At 38.8% G+C, this 17,194-nt stretch overlaps 1 protein-coding gene across 4 annotated transcripts in view; it reads left to right on the forward strand.

Moving 5' to 3' along the window:
* Positions 1–4,758: 4,758 nt before the first annotated feature.
* Positions 4,759–17,194, forward strand: part of NFRKB (nuclear factor related to kappaB binding protein) — a 37,298-nt gene continuing 24,862 nt past the window's right edge. For all 4 annotated transcript variants that reach the window (XM_074303801.1, XM_074303803.1, XM_074303802.1 and 1 more), the window contains exons 1-4: positions 4,759–4,861; positions 9,604–9,743; positions 11,406–11,561; positions 16,368–16,569. In XM_074303801.1, coding sequence (XP_074159902.1) covers positions 11,427–11,561; positions 16,368–16,569 — 337 coding nt within the window. In that variant the 5' untranslated portion in view covers positions 4,759–4,861; positions 9,604–9,743; positions 11,406–11,426. The remainder of the gene's footprint in view (positions 4,862–9,603; positions 9,744–11,405; positions 11,562–16,367; positions 16,570–17,194) is intronic.

Genomic DNA, 17,194 nt, shown 5'->3' on the forward strand with positions numbered 1-17,194 from the left:
GCTAGGAGTTTTGAAGTTCTTGCTAGGAGGTTAACTTTATAGCTGCAGTCATCACAAAAAAGGATTTGACTCTTAGGACTCCATAGACATACTACCATGTATGTATGTAATAGGCCAAGTGTTTCAGGGAAACTGTTCAGAGCAAAGGAGTTTTGCAGCAGGAGAAAATACAGAAACTTTGGCTTGTTTCTGAGTTGATTTTGACACACTTGACAAGCCTTACTTTTCCTTTGTGGAAGTACTTAAATAGTATATTTATTGTATTCATACCAAAGGGGGAAAAACCTGCCACGTTAATGGCTGTTGGCAGAACATGCCCTGTATCTTCCCAGCATTGATGCTACAAGACAAGGGGCATTTTGCAGAGATTAGAGGTCAGAGCTGCTTCATTTTCTGGTTTCAATTCCTCTTCATGCTGTAAATAAGGGAGCCTAGTGAGCAGCAAAGATCAATTGGTGAACACCATTGGCTAATTGGTGGAAGTATAGAAAGACTTGACAGTAGAGCTTTGAAGAAACTATTGTTTTAAATTATTCTCCTGTCTTTTTTTACTTCCCCTTTGAAAACCATTGGCTTGTTGGCAGCGTTCCACCCATCTTGGATTTACCTCAGTTTAGCTGACTGGGTATAGTAGTCTGCCCTGATGGTACTGAGCCTCTCCTCTACCTAGCATCAGGACATTTATGTCTTACTGCCAGGAAAGTGGGTTTCCTGGAAAAATAAAGTTCAATAGTAGTATTTTAACCCTACAGAAGTGCTTTGCCTTCCATTCTACAGTTATGGTTGTATCTGGAAGAGAGCAAAGATAAAGGCTGAATTGTCAAAAAAACTATTGGATGGTTTTAAAATGATTTCAGTGCCTTTTCAGTGCCCATAAGGATCCATTTCCTGGTCATTGTTGAAGGATGGATTCTTTCTTTCCTCATTCCAGCTGTACAATCAACTAGCCATTCACAGAAATGCATTGCATTTTCATATTATTTTTAGTGCTGTCTTAAAACGAACATTCATTCATGAAGGTTGGAGGGAAAGTTGGCCGTCCTAATTTCCTACACATTTCACTTTTCAATTTACTGTAATTCTTTTGGACCTTTTTATTGAATGACCAACTTTGGACTCAGGAAAAGTAAAAATGTCAGGGGACCACTAGTAATAAATACATTAAGGTAATCAACCAGGAAACACTTGATCACCTGATGTTTGCTTATAGACTGAGCTGTTATTTTTTGACATGGGAGGAAAAAATAAAAACAAACCTGTGTCTTGATGACAGTTTTTCTTGCATTTGCTCCTGTTCAGGAGTCTTACATGGGGTTAAATAGAATATGAAATTGATAGGGAATGGTGATTTTATTTTAAAAAGTCATTCCAGGAATTGTATGTATAAATCTATTTCTGAAATCAGAATGTCTTAGCAGTCCTTTGTGACACAATTACTGACAGATTTTTGTGAATAATCCTTCAGTAGATTCTTTATTACTTTCCAGAACAGAGAAGTTATAACCTTAACATTGAGGTAACTAAATGAAGTTTCATTTTAGTTAATTTCCTGTGACTTCTTGGGTATATCTGGCACTACAAAATTGTTAGGAAATTTAGCAGCTACTTTGCTTAGGCCAAATTATTTGGTGCCAAGGAAACCTTCTGGATAAAGACAATTTGGTGATATTTTCAAATAACCTTTGCAAACATGTAGATTTATACTTATTCAACTATTCCTGAAATTTTGGTATGCTGAGGATTTGATAAATTCGTAGAAGTAGGAAGTCCAAGGTTTCTGAGGATACCAGAGGTTCAGTATGGAAATATTGGGTAAATGCCAGTTTTGCACAGTCACACAAATTTAGTGATCACAACCACATAATTTCACTGTCTAGCAAAACCATATGTGAATGTTGCAGACTTACTATAGGTTCAATTTTAGGTTCTATAACTGAAGTTTGACCTTTCTGATTACTTATTAATTTTGTTGCAAGCAAAGAATTGTTTTTCATCACTTCCCCAGGCTCAGCCCAAAAGTAGAAATTTTCATTGGCTAAAATTGAAACCATCACTGAATGGTATGTTCGTTCTATGCCAGTTTTTTTTTTTTTTTTTTAAATTCAAGTTTTAGATTACTCAGACAAGGAGGAAAACATTGTGGAAAGGGTCTTGTCTTTCTTTTACTGAGGTGCTTATCCTTTTGTGGAATCACAAAGGAATTCCAAACTATTTTGTGTATTATTAACATGTGGTGCAGGTGGCAATCAAACCAAATAACATTCCCTTAAGATCAGCTCTTCTGCTTATTAGTCCATTGTAGTGGACTTAGTTTTGAGAAGATGGGAGACAGTAAAAGACCTAAGAGACCCAGTTCAGAAAACTCTATTCCCAGGAGTTAACATTGTAGCCACTTTCAACCCTTGACACTGTAGGAGCTGCAGTGTGAAAATGTAAAGGGAGCTTCCATTGGGATTTTGGATTATTTTCTTTGTTTAATTAATTGTGCCCACATGAATAAACATTTTCATCATGTAAAAATACTGCTGACACATAAAAACTTAGGGTTAGACCTTGTTTGAGTGATTTTTAAGACCTGAGATGACCATACCAGGTACTTGTCATATGCATCCAAGGACCTAGAGGCTCATTTCTTAACAGGATCTTTCTTCCAAGAACTGCTAAGACATCTAGGACTAAATGGCATTTCATAAGATGCTAAAGCTGACCTACTGGTTGAAATTAACCCTGTCCTGTTATTTAAGCGTGAATGTTTATTGTACATTCGGTGAGTTATAGTGTTAATAGTCTTGTGCTATCCAGCAGATGTAAAATTAATAAATATTTTCTTTTTTTTTAATAAACAAGATGCTTTCTGTGTTTGTGGAGCAGTAACTGGTTTCAGTTAGAATCAGTTGCAATGGAACAGTTTCATTACCTTTTTAAAAGGCTATTTGATTTAAGGTATTTTCAGTCATTTGCTCAAGCACAGACTAATAATACCCATCTGCCATGGGATTTCCCTGAAACTCAAAATATTTGAAAGGATTCCCAAACTGCTGACAAAGATTGTGAATTTGGGGGTTTGTAGTGAAATGTGATATTGGGCTTCTGTGGAATACTTCATTGGGTGGGTACAGATTCTTATTGAAGTAGAAGAGGTCATTCCTTTGTTGATCTAAGCACCTCTGCCAATTAGGTAGCTATCTGTATAACCTAGGTACCATTCACAATAAAGATTTGGGGCCGGTGACTTAATTTGGAGGGAGACATTATGTTCAGCAAATATGAATATTTCACTCAAGGCTTCATTTCTAGCATAACCGTTATCCCCGAGAAATATAAATACCACTGTGCCTATAGCATTGTAAGAAGTTAATAATACTGTCTTACATTTTAAAAATATTTGGTTGATGTTTTATGTTACCTATGTTTCTCCTTGTATCCCCCCCCTCCAGCTCACATGTAAATCATATTTTATTTACAACTTATAAAGCACTTTCTTTATGTGCTGTGAGGTGGATTATGCAAACAACTCCATTTTAAAGATAGGAGAACTGAGGCTCCTTGAGGCTGCAGCTTTCCTGGGTCATGCAGCCAGACTTGGAAGTCCAAAAGATTTGTCTTTTCTGATCTTAGTGGTAAATCAGGCTTAGGAATTGGAATTGAATGCAGGGGTTTTGTACTATGAAATCCTAGAAACAGCTTGGGAACATAAAATTCAAGAACTTGGGAACCAAAGTTGGGTTAACGCTTACACAGCCACTCATTTGTCTCCATTCCCCAAAATGCCCTTTGGTAGTTATGGCCCTGATAGGATGGGGTTAAGTGAAAAGGCAATGAATGGATCGAATATATACAAATAAAAATTTACTTGGTGATTTTCTTTTGCCTTTGCCTGGGTCTGTTTCTCCTTAATCCTTTTCTAATGTTCCTTCCAACAACTAGCATGGTGGCAGTCAAGGACGGGGGGACATTTTGGAGATGGAAAAAAGCTAGGGATGGGCAAATGCTGCAGATATCAGTACGGTTAAATCAAGCGTTTATGATGGGCTTCTGTGCTAGGCACTGGGTGCGGACAGCATTAGCCCCGGACTAAGCGCTCTCCGCAAAGACAAGACCTGGGTTTACATTTTAGTTGGATGATTTCACGTCCTTTGGTCTCCCAAGCCTCAGTTTCTTCATCTTGTAAAATGGAAGGGTTGGACTAGGCAGGTCCCTTTCGGCTTGTTTCCTCCCCTGTAAAATAGGTGGTTCTAAATCCGGGATTCTTAAACAGCAGTCCGTGACATTAAAAGAACCAAACATGTCAATTATTATTTTTACAATACAATTAGTTTCTTTTGTAATTCTACGTTTTTAAGTCTTAAAAACATCCCGAAAGGTGGTCTGCGGGGTCCAAAGGATCGTCGGAGAGGTCCATGACACAAAAGACATTTTAAAGACACTGCATCTGGCGGGGGATAGGGCTGGGGGTGCAAAGGGTAAAGTCACTCCCCCGCAAGAACAAGTGTGGATAGAAGAGGCGGTCTTGCTGGAGAGGGGCTCCCCGGCCTTTCCCAGCTCTCAAACTAGCGTCAACTTGGGAAGGTCAATGTCGGGGGCGGGGCTGACCTAGGAGCTGAGTCGCCCCTCGGAAGCACGGGGCGGAGAGAAGAGCCGGAATTGGGCCGGGACGACCCGGGAGTCTTCTGGGCGTGGTCGACTGCGGAGCCTCCCCTCCCCGCTCCACCCTGCCTGGCCCCGTCCCGCCCCTCCCGACGCTCCGAGTCCGGAGCGCGCACGAACGAGACGTCACGCTGGCGGGAGCGAGCACGTCCGAGACCCGGCGGCTGCGGCCCTGGGAAGTGTTACTGGGGTCCGGGCTGTGGCAGTCGCTTAGGTGAGGCTTGGGGGTGGGGGCGCCGTGTAGGCCCGCCGGGGAGGACCTGGGTTAGGGAGGGGAGCTTCCGGAAAGCCGGGGAACTCCAGGCACTGAGGCCTGGATGCGGCGGGCCGCGGTGGGTGTTGGGGGGGGGGGGGCCGGGCTGGTTGAGGTCAGGGTCAGGCACGGAGCTGTCGGGGCCTTAAGGTCCGCCCCGTGCTTCCGAGCGTGGAGCCAGGGGAGAGCCGGACTTGGGGCCGCCACAGGGCCGCGAGTGGGGTGGGGTGCGGGGAAGAGGCCCCTTGGGGGGGCGTGTGTGTGAGAGCTCGCGTGTGTGCGCGTGCGTGTGCAGGCGCGTGCGTGTGTGTGTGCGTGCGTGTGTGTGTGTGTGTGTGTGCGTGCGTGTGTGTGTGTGTGTGTGTGTGTGTGTGTGTTAGGAGGGAGTGTCCACCCAAGTGGGCTGGAGCCTCACAAGTCCGGACCCTCAGTGCACGTGTGCCCCTCTCCCACGGGCCTCTTCCGTTTCAGTTTTGTTATCTCGTGGCTTGTCTGCCCGATGAGCAGGCGGGACCTCCCGTCTGGAGTAGTCCCCCAAAGGAAGGAAACTTTATCCGATTAGCAATCTCACATAGAGCGTGGATAAGGGAGTGAAACCCCCGCCAAAGGGAGAGGAAGAGATTGTGGGAGACCCAGGCAGACCCTGAGAGAGGCAGACAGAGAGGGGACCGAGGAAGAGCTGGGGGAGCCCGGGGAAGCGGCGCTTAGTGCTCTGCTGGGCCACTTCTGTGTGCCGACCAACCAATCACTGCGCTTCCTCGGCCGCAATCTCACCTGCAACTCCCGCTCTGCCGCCCGCACTGAGGGGTGCCCAACAGTGTATCTCCGCACATATTCATGCGTGTGTAGCGCACACGTACGCCATGCGTGCTCGTGTCGCCCTATTTATAGAGACACACACTCAGGATCCCGGCGCGTGTGAGTGTGCGCACGGACTCCCGCTAGCGGGATCCCCGCCTCTCCGAGACTGCGGGGGCTCGCGTCTGTCACTTGTGTGTTCTGATTCCCCGTTTACGTGTGTGCACAACAGTGGCGTGTGTGTAGAACACATACACACGTAAGTGTGATACCGCTATTGGTCGGTGTTCAAGGAGGGACAGCAGTTCGCTCATTTCTTGGGACGCTTAGGTTTTCTCGTCTCTGCTCATCGTTCTTCATATTTATTGTATTATAAATGCGCAGGTATGCACACGCACAGACGGGTAGGTACGCATTTATATGTTAACGCTTTATTTCAGTCCTGCCTTAAACACTGACCAGCTGGGTGACTTGGCCGGGACACTAACCTCTCAGCCTCAGCTTCCTTAGCCATAGAAATGGAAACCAAAATAGCACCTAAGATTCCAAGTCATGGGGAGGAGCAAGTGATAACTTTTGTAAAGCTTTTTGCAAACTTTAAAGAGCTCTATAGATGCTCCTTGTTATGACACTGACACCATCGCAGAGCGACGGTACGAAGATTATGGAGAATGGGGAGAGGGTTCTGCCTGGAAGCGAGGGTCCAAGGTGAAAAGGTGAAGGAGGAAGTTCTAGGGGAAGGGGAGTGTTTTGCATGAGGAGTAGCAAATCAAGAGTAGGTTCAGGAAGAACAAATTGTGAAAAGAATGGAAAGGTAGGAAGGGACCGGGTTAGGAAACAGATGACAGCCAAATAGAAGATTGAATATTTGTTCTTGGAAGTAACAGGGAGCCACTGGAATTTAAGTGTGTGTGTGTGTGTGTGTGTGTGTGTGTGTGTGTGTGTGTGTGTGTGTGTGTGTGTGTGGAATGGTATCACACCTGGGTAAGACCGGTCTGATAGTAGGAGGCTATTTTTCCCCCTTAGGTTACTGGGGTCAAGTGACTTGCCCAGGGTCACACACTAGGAAGTGTTAAGTGTCTGAGGCAAGATTTGAACTCGGATCTTCCTGACTTCGGGCCCAGCGCTCTATTCACTGCACCACTTAGCTGCCGCAAATGGTAGACTATTGTAAAGCTGCTATGTAAATATTAGCTTTTTACAGAGGACTTGGTGAATGCATGAATGAATCCCTGGGTGAAGTGTTGATACAAACAGAAAAGTAAGACAGCTCCTACTCACCTTGTAATTGGGGGTGGGGGAGGGGAAGTCATTGAAGTAGGTGGGTAAGTATTAACTTTCTCTTACATGGAGGAAACTGAAGCTCCTAGAGATGCCTATTTATCTGAGGGCACATAATAAGTGTACAAATGCTGGCTTCCTAACCCCAGAGTTCAGGATCATTTCTAAATACTGCCTCTCATAAAACTTACTTGTGACTTCTGCCCAACAGACCTAGGCCAGCCTAAGTTCTATTAAAGAATAAGGTATTGTAAATATTAGCATCCAGTAAATGTTTATAACAAATCACATTTTTGTAGAGATTTTAGGTTGCATAAATGAATGCATTTATATTTTTACAGTAATGAGAAAAACGTTATTCAGGATATCTGAATTCAGTGAAAAAGTGCTTTATTTTTATAATGTCACATCTGAACCTCTAGCACCTACTGAAGATGTTTATGTGGCCCAGCCGGGTTGAGGGGTGGAGACAGAGTGTGAGTTTTTGTTTTTACTAAAGTCCTCTCCTCCAACACCCTGAGGGACAGTGAACTGGCCCCCATTTAAAACGTTTGAGGACCGCTGGGCTAGACAACTTTGGGAATTGAAGAATTGGAAATTAGCTTCTTATAATTTAGGCCATTTTAGCTACTGCTTTTGTAGCATATTGCTAGCTAGTTTAGAGCACACTATCTTAATGAAAAAGTAATAAATTCAATTGCTGTATATAATTTCAGTTATAGTTTTTCTATTCGTGTTTTAAAATGCATTCTTAAAAGAAAGCATAAGCTATGTACCATTGAGAAACAATTTTAAATTGTGTTTACCCATGTAGTTACTTCTTTTTCCTTCCTCCCTCTTTCCCTCCCTCCCTCCCTCCCTCCCATCTGTCTCTCTTTTTATCCATTTATCATCATGATAATCAAATGGGCTGTTCTTATTAGCCAAGGGCAGAATGGTGATTTGGCCAAAAATTTGTTTGTAAATCTGGTCAAGTTCTTTCTATAACAATGGATCACACGGTGTAATATGATGACACTGAGAAATTTCTGTGGTTATTAAACATATTTTGAAGTATGATAAGTAGAAATACTATTAATTACCATAAAGAAGAGATTCACATTCAAGATAAAGGAGCAATTTAAAGACTGAATAGAACCCTGAAATCCTGATTGGAATTTTTTCTTTGTCCACCTACCTACTAATCTGCTCCTTTTATGCCATTTTTTTGTTTCTTGAATATAACAAATAAGGCTATGGACGTTTGAAAAAGCGTAATGGAAGAGTTCTTGTGGAGTAGGATTTTACAATTTATGGGACCATAACTATCATCTTTTAGTGTAGCTGGAAGTAGAAAACATTACTTGGAGCCCATGAGTGAGTCATATTTTCATTAATGACATGACCTCACATTTCAAAAGAACTTGTATAGAAGATGGAAGGAGGCAAAGATAAATATGAAGGATTGGTATGGACCCATATGGTTAGCATTAGGGAAGGGGAAGGCATTGAAAAATTTATTGGTATCCAAGATAACCAAGGTGGTAGAAGGCACCTACCTGATTTACCTGATTTTGTCTCATGTTTCAAATTAACTACTCAGGTGATTTAGCCTATACATTGTGGCTGGACAAATATCAGCACTCTTGAAGAAGTCATTGAGAATGAGAAGGGCTATATTAGTGTAGTGTGAAGTGGTCTGAATTTGGAACCAGCATTTTGGATTAAAACTATTTCTGTGTCTGATGTTGGCCTCAGTTTCTTCTTTTGTAAATGAGATGATAGATTAAAAACATCTTTCAGCTTTAGCGTTTTGTGATTCTAACTCTGCAGATGAATAAAATATCCTGATATTCAGTAAAGGAAATACTGGATTCTGCATAGACTGGTGACCTTCATGTTCTTCCCTTGCAAAATTGTAGAAGGATTTTTAAAAATATATATATATATATTTTTTTAATAGTTTTTATTTACCAGATATGCATAAGTAATTTCATAACACTGACAATTGCCAAACCTTTTGTTCTGATTTTTCCCCTCCTCCCCCTCCCCCAGATGGCAGGTTGACCAATACATGTTAAATATTAAAGTATAAATTAAATACAATATATGTATACATGTCCAAACAGTTGTTTTGCTGTACAAAAAGAATTGGACTTTGAAGTAGTGTACAATTAGCCTGTGAAGGAAATCCAAAATGCAAGTGGACAAAAGTTAGAGGGATTGGGAATTCTATGTAGTGGCTCATAGCCATCTCCCAGAGTTCTTTCACTGGGTATAGCTGGTTCAGTTCATTACTGCTCTATTGGAACTGATTTGGTTCATCTCATTGTTGGAGAGGGCCACATCCATCAGAATTGATCATCATAGAGTATTGTTGTTGAAGTGTATAATGATCTCCTGGTCCTGCTCATTTCACTCGACATCAGTTCATGTAAGTTTCTCCAGACCTTTCTGAAATCATCCTGCTGGTATTTCTTATAGAGAATAATATAGAATGATTTTTTTTTATTTAAACATTTTTTGAGGTTTTGGAAAAATAGTGATTGATTACTGGGAACCAGACTGCTTTCACTTAGGGCCAGTTGTGACATATTAACTTCTTTTTTTTTTACTTTTTCTTTTTTCTTTTTTTTTTTGGATAGGCTTCACTGGGAAGACTTGGAGTCAAGTCCTGTTTCTACAACATATTTTGTCTGTGTGACTTTGGCAAGTCACTTAGTCTTTTATGGCTCTAAACAGATCTTTTAGAACCTGAGAAGGTGCTGACCTGCATTGGTAGAGGGTAAGTTTCCTTACTTGGGAATTCTCATACCAATAAATTCACAGATCCAAATCCCTGTTCTTTTCCCTTCTAAATTGACAGTCGGGAAAACTAGTAACAGTAGCTTATAGTTAGATAATGTTTATGAGGGAAATGCTAGGGACATATTGTACTTATATTTCAGCAAGGCATTTTGATAATCTCTCAGAATATTCTTGTGGACAAGTTGGGCAAATGTTAGCTGCACAATAATACAATGAAATGTACTTATAATTGATTGGATTTAAATGCTATTGACTAATGAATGGATATTCTGAATTTACCTTTCTTTAAAAATCCTAATTTTTTTTTGTTATAAAACGACTGTATAATTTAAATTTTATTAGAAAAAATTTTAAATGATTATCATAATTCTCAGAAAGTCCAGGATTTGTAATACTTCCTTTGACAACACTGTTAACATAAAAGGTCTTTGTTATATTTGTTGTTTAAGTTAAAATTCTTGTATACTTGTTTGATAAACTTCCCTATTTCTGTTAACAACAATACCCTTTATCCATCTTGCCATACTCTTCAAAACAGTATTGACAAATCCCGGGATAACATATCCTGATGGTTAGAGGAAGTTCATAATGCTGAAGACATGCTTTATTTACTTAACTTTGCCCAGGTCTTGTCCCTAGTAGGAATAATAATGTTTTTCTCATTCAAATTGGCTTCCAAAGAGACATATATATTCCAGATTACACTGAATTTAATGAAATTTAGAGTTCCATGGCTGTACTACCTTGTCAGACTTCATTAAAATTTTGATTCTCTTTTTCAGTAATTTTAGTCAGATCAACTTGGTTCATCTTCATTGTACAATTTATTAATATTAGAATTTATCAACTTTAGATGGTCTTGAAACTTAAGTATTATTTACATTCTTCCAAGTATAAAATTTTTCAAAGAAAGTATAGGGAATTACCATTTTTTTGAAAGTGAAGCTATTGGTTAATGTCCAAATGAGGTCAGATCATTGATTTAAGTTAGAAAAATCTTTTAGACTAAGGCTTCTTAAACTTTTTATACTTATGTCTCCTTTTCACCCGAGAAAGTTTTATATGACAACAGATATATATATGTATATATGTATGTATATATATATATGTATGTATATAAAATATATATGCAAATAAAATATTTACTCATAGCATATCATATTTCATAACCCACACATTCATATGGGGTTGTGACCCACAGTTTAAGAGACTGGACTTTAGAACATTTATTTCCCTTTCCTCCTTAATTTTATAGATAAGGAAACTGAGGGTCAGAAGTTTACTTGCCTAAAATTGCACAAGTAATAATTGGGAGAGCTAGGATTTGAAACTAAGATCTCCAAGTCCAAATTCAGTACTCTTTCTGTTACATCTCATTGTCCCACTGTTGTTGGAGGAATAGTTAGAATCAAAAGGTCTGTTGGACAATAGAAGAAATAGTTGTGGTTAGAGAATCAGTAGCATTGGGAGATATTAAGTAAATTATTAAAATGCCACAGAGAAGTTAAGGAGTTTTAGAATATAGATGGTCTTATTGAACTTAACTTTTTTTTAAGCCTAATGATTGTAGAGGAACTTTTGAGCCAACTAAGATTACTGATAGACCATCTATCCCTTGTTATTGAATGTTTTTGTCTAGTGTACTTGTGGAAAGTAAACAATGGATGCTCTAGATCATATGCTTACGGATCCTTTGGACCTGGGGCCATGTGGAGATGGCCATGGCACAAGAATTATGGAGGACTGCATGCTAGGAGGGACCAGGGTTAGCTTGCCTGAGGACCTATTAGAAGATGTAAGTAACCCTTTTATGAATTATTTATAATCTTCCTATTCTATTCACTTGTGCACAGTGATTGTTCCAGAACTACTTTTCTAACTCTAATCTTAACTCATTTATTCTCTTTATCTTTTTTAAATAGTATTTTATTTTCCTAAATACATGCTAAGATCATTTACCTTTGCAAAACTTTGTGTTCCAAATTTTTCTACTCCTCCCCCCAAGACAGCAAGCAATCTGATATAGGTTAAACATGTGCAGTTTTTCTAAACATTTCCATATTTGGCACGCTGCATAAGAAAAATCTGATCAAAGTGGGGAAAAACATGTTAACTCATCCATTCTCTGTAGATTACTTGTTTTTTATTTTACTGAGAAAACAGAAATCTTCAAATAGAAGCCTCCCAAGTTTCCTTCTTAACTTCAAAATGTCTAGATTTTTACTAATCCTGTCTTCCTTTACTCTTGTCACAGAGGAAGAAGTATTTCTTCTCCAAGATCATCTCCTGGGCTCTTAATTATATTTCTTCTTGTTACCTCTTGGACTTTGCTTGATCAGTTACTCCCTCTTCCTTTTGCATCTTTGGTCTCTCCCTTTCCATTGGTTTGTTTTCTTCTGTCTACAAACATGCTCAGGTCTTACCTATGTTTAAAAAAAAAAAAAAAATCTAATCCCTTTATTCACTGTCTTCTTTCTGTCTTGCTTTCATATACTTTTACTTTTCATAAGCAGTCTTTGCTCAACTTTTTAAAATTATATTCACTCCTTAACACTTAAAAATTTAACTACTATTTTGCCAAAATTGTTCTTTTGATATGAGCTTATAATTACTAAATCCAGTGACCTTTCTTAGTCTCCACCCTTCTTGACCTTGCTTCATAGTTGATTACTTCTTGAGAATTTCTGCTTCTTCGGTTTCTGTTACACTACATTCTGCCTCTCTGATTTCTTCTTTATCATTATCTTCACTTTTCTTCCTTCTTCTGCCCCTGAATTGTGGGCATTTCAATAGAATTTTGTCTTTTGTCCTCCTTTTTCTTTATATTTTCTCATTTAGTCATTATGTCTAATGGCATTAAGTCTCACTTCTATTTGTTGACTCCTGAATCTTTATCTTCATCTTAGACCTTTTTTCTTGAGCTACAGTATTACATACTTCTGTGTTCTGCTGACACCTTAGACTGAACATGCCCAAAATAGAAGTCATCATCTTCACCTCCAAAACCAGCATTTTTCTTCCTGACTTCCTTCTTTTTGGCATCACTCCTCATCTCCTAGGCTAGAAGCTTAGTAAGCATTGTCTTAATTGATTAATTTATTTGTTGTGTGTGTGTATTTGCAAGGCAGTGAGGATTAAGTGACTTGCCCAGGGTCACACAGCTAGGAAGTGTTTAAGTGTCTGAGGCTGGACTTAAACTCAGGTCCTCCTGACTTCAGGGTTGGTGCTTTATCCACTGAGCCACCTAGCTGCCCTAGTAATAGGTATTGTTTAAAATTCACCAACAAACATGAATATTTATATATACAAAGAAAATCAGAAGAAAATTGCATTTGAAATTGAATCTCATTATGGACAACTTTTTTAAAAATAGTATTTTATTTTTCTAAATACATGCAAAGATAGTTTTCAACAATCACTTTTGCAAAACCTTGTCTTCTAAATTTTTTCTCTCCCCTTACTCCCTCCCCGAGACTAGTATAGGTTAACCATGTGTAGTTCTTCTAAAAATAATTCCATATTCATCATGCTGTGCAAAAAAAAAAAAAACAAAAAAAAAAACCATATCAAAAAGGAAAAAAAAACCCAGCAAACAAACATCAACAGCAAAAAGGTGAAAAATTATGTTTTGATTTGTATTCAGTCCCCATAGTCCTCTCTCTGCATGCGGATGTCACTTTCCATTCTAGGTCTTGGAATTGCCTTGAATCAGTTCATCAGTTGAAAAGAGTCAAGTTTATCATCACGTAATCTTCTTGTTGCTGTGTACAATGTTCTCTTGATTCTGCTCATTTCACTCAGCATCAGTTCATGTAAGTCTCTCCAGGCCTCTCTGAAATCATCCTGCTGATCGTTCTTATAGAACAGTAATATTTCATAACATTCATTTACTATATATAACTTGTTTACCCATTCTCCACCTGATGGGCATCTATTCAGATTCCAGTATATGGACAACTTTTGAAAAGTTTATACTAGATTCCACATGTTAGTTTCAAAGTTGCCTTGTTTGTGTTGTCCTCTGAACTTTCTTTCTCCTTTTTAAAAGTATACATTGATACTTTTTTCCCCCATCTTTTTTTTGGTATCCCTACCCACTGATTTTCTAACCTCTTTTCCTTCCTCCTCCCTCCTCTATTGTAACAAGTTAGTACAGTCAACAAAACACATCCACACATTATTCATTTCTAAAAATATTTGTCTCTTTTTGCCCCATTTACTATCTCTCCCCAGAAGTGAGAAGCATATTTTCTCATGATTGTTCTAGAGCCATGCATGGCTGGTTATTGCTTTGATCAGAATTTTTAGATCTTTGAAAATTGTTTTTCTCTGCAGTTTTTTGGTCATTGTCTTGTTCCTTTCACTTAGAATTAGTTTGTACAAATATTTTCAGGTCTCTTTGAATCAATCAATTTTTACAGTGCAATAATATTCTGTTGTATACTTATACTATCATTTGTTCAGTCATTTTCCAGTTTATGGCTACCTTTTAAGTTTCCATTTCTTTGCTCAAAAAAAAAAAAATACTCCTCTGAATATTTTTGTATATGTGGATCTTTTACCTTTTCTTTCATCTCTTTGCCCTATATGCTTGCTAATGATATTGCTGTGCCAAAGAGTATACACAATTTAGCTACTTTTGGGGTATAGTTACAAACTGCTTTCCATAAGATGGGACTAATTCATAGCACTGCCAAGAGTGTTTGGCCTATACATGCGCTACACTGACTGGCTCAGTGTGTGTCTACTCTATACCGGCAGGCATAGGTAACTTATTGAATCCCATTTGTGATGGGGATTGGGAATTGCAATTATTCCCCATGATCGAGGAATTCCCAGTAAGTGCAAGTCATAAGCTTGTGTTGATTAAGTCCCTGCCCTTTGTACACACTGCCCATCGCTACTATTTTGATCCCTTTTTCCTCATTCTTAAGTCCATTTAGTCATTGAATCTTTTTCTGTGTCTAAAATATGTTTTTTATCTGTCACTTATTTTCCATTCTGTCATTATCAAGTTTTAGGTGCTGCTCATCATTTTTTGCTTCAACTTAGGCAATAGCCTCCTAATTGATCTCTTTGTCTTTAATTCTTATAATTCCTCTCTTTCATGCTGCTTCCACTCTGGCCTAGCAGCTCTTAACCATGGGAGCAAATCCTGTGGATAAGGGACCTGCTAAGCTTATTATTAACATGACTCACTTGCCACTGATTGAACAGACAAATCAGCCCAGTTGAAATAGCAAGACATTGTGAGAGATACAGGGATGGTCAGACCATTACTGCCAACTTAACCAGTAGTGCTTCTCTGAAACAGCCCAGGAGCCCAAGAACTATAGTGCCCTTCAGATTCCTTGGTCTATCCCCATAGTTATTGTCAGTGAGACAATCCTCTCCCTAAGGCCACCACCAATCCTGTTTTTAGAATGACATCCACAGCCTTGATTTGGGGGGATAACCTTTGTATAGGTGCAAGGACCTGTCAGCTACCTCTGGAGTTTCAATAATTTAAGGATTTAAAGTGTCTTCCTTCTCAGCAATTCTTAAAGGTTCACAATAGAAAATTTCTACCCAAAGTGCATGATACTTTCAGGTGGTTTCACATCAGAAAGAGATGGGGATTTATCAATGAAAATAACATTAAAGATGCTCCTTTACTATCCATTTTGCCATTGTATTCAAGGATTATCAGTTCTTTCCATCTGACTTACAGTTTCACTTTGTTTTGTTCCTCTTGTTGGAATGTCATTTTTTCAGAGCAGTTTTGCCTTTCTGTTTGTATCTCCAGTGCTTAGTACTGTGTTTTATACTTAGTAAATGCTTAATAAATTGTTTTCATTCATTCACATTATTAAAGCATCGTTCTGATCCTAATACTTCTCTGCTTGAAAGTCTTCAGTGGATTTCTGCCTCCTGCTTAAATAAAGCCTTGCCTCCTTAATATGTCCCACTTAATAGTGGACCCAGTCATTCTTTCCAGCCTTTTATTTTTTCTTGTGCTTTACCCAAACTGAACTGTTTGTAAATATACCTTTTTAACTTTCTCACCACTTTTCTTCCTTCCCTCCATTTGTCAAAATTCTCATTCTTCCAGGCCCAACCTGGAATTCACCTTTAATGTCACATTCCTTAATCTCCTTAATAAGTTTTCCTTCTCTGAACTCTTTTTTTAATGACTCTTGTCACGTGTCTTGAATAGTTATTTGTTTATATGCCATCTTACAACTAGGTTTTTTGTATTATGAAAGCAAGGAGTTTTTCTTATTTATCATTGTATTCATTTTATACATAATATAGTGTTTTATGTACAATAGATGCTGATGAAATATTTGATAATTTTTGTTTGTTTTTGTTTTGCTTGAATGGTATTGAATAAATTCTCCATTTCAGCTCCCTAGTGCTTGTTTGTGTTGTCCTCTGAACTTTCTTACCGTTAGCCAGATTTCTCTCTGACAAGCCATTTACTGAATAGAAAACATTGTATTTGGTCACACTGTTCAATCCAGAAAATGCACAATTAAGTAAAGCTCTTATGATTATAAAAATAAAATTGATGTTCCTATTGCTAGCTTTTTTTTTCTCCTCTTTTATTTTCCTTTTCCAGCCTGAGATATTCTTTGATGTAGTTAGCCTCTCAACATGGCAAGATGTGCTAAGTGACTCTCAGCGTGAACATCTCCAGCAATTCCTGCCTCACTTCCCTGAAGATAACATTGAGCAGCAAAATCAACTTATTCTAGCCCTATTCAGTGGGGAAAATTTTCGTTTTGGGAACCCGTTGCATATTGCCCAGAAACTCTTTCGAGGTCTGTAGTTGAATACTTTTTTTTTTTTTTTTTTGCATGTTTCATTCCTGTGGAATCTTCTGTTATCTTTGATTTATCTCTCTCTCTCTAGCACACTTTTGTAGAAATAGATAAAAAAAGAGAATGAGTTTATGTGTTAAATTTCTCAAGCTTTTGACTTCTCTAAAGTCAGAAGTTCATTATCTGCTCTAGGAATGAAGATTGAGGAAGATACTTTCTCTCCCGCTTAAATTAATTGGTAATTAGTTTGCTTTAGTGGCAACAAACAAAACATCTTGTCCAACCCTTGTAAGTTTTGTTGTTTGGCTGCATTGACTTGTAGAGGAAGCATAGTCATTAGATTTAAACCCCTCATTACCTTTGGCTAAGACACAAATTTGATACTTTTTTTTTTTTCCTCTTTACCTTTATCACATTTGAGAGGAGAGTGATTCTCCTCCAGGTTGTTGTTAGAGATTGAAGCTTTAAAGAGAGGCATACTGCAGTAGCTAGATGGTGCAGTGAATATAGTACTGACCTTGAAGTCAGGAGGACCTCAGACACTTAATACTTACTAGCTGTGTGACCCTAGGCAAGTCATTTAACCCTGATTGCCTTGCCCTACCCCATTACCCACCCTCCCCCC

This window comes from Sminthopsis crassicaudata, chromosome 3, assembly GCF_048593235.1.
Source record: "Sminthopsis crassicaudata isolate SCR6 chromosome 3, ASM4859323v1, whole genome shotgun sequence".
In the NCBI taxonomy this organism is placed as follows: domain Eukaryota; kingdom Metazoa; phylum Chordata; class Mammalia; order Dasyuromorphia; family Dasyuridae; genus Sminthopsis; species Sminthopsis crassicaudata.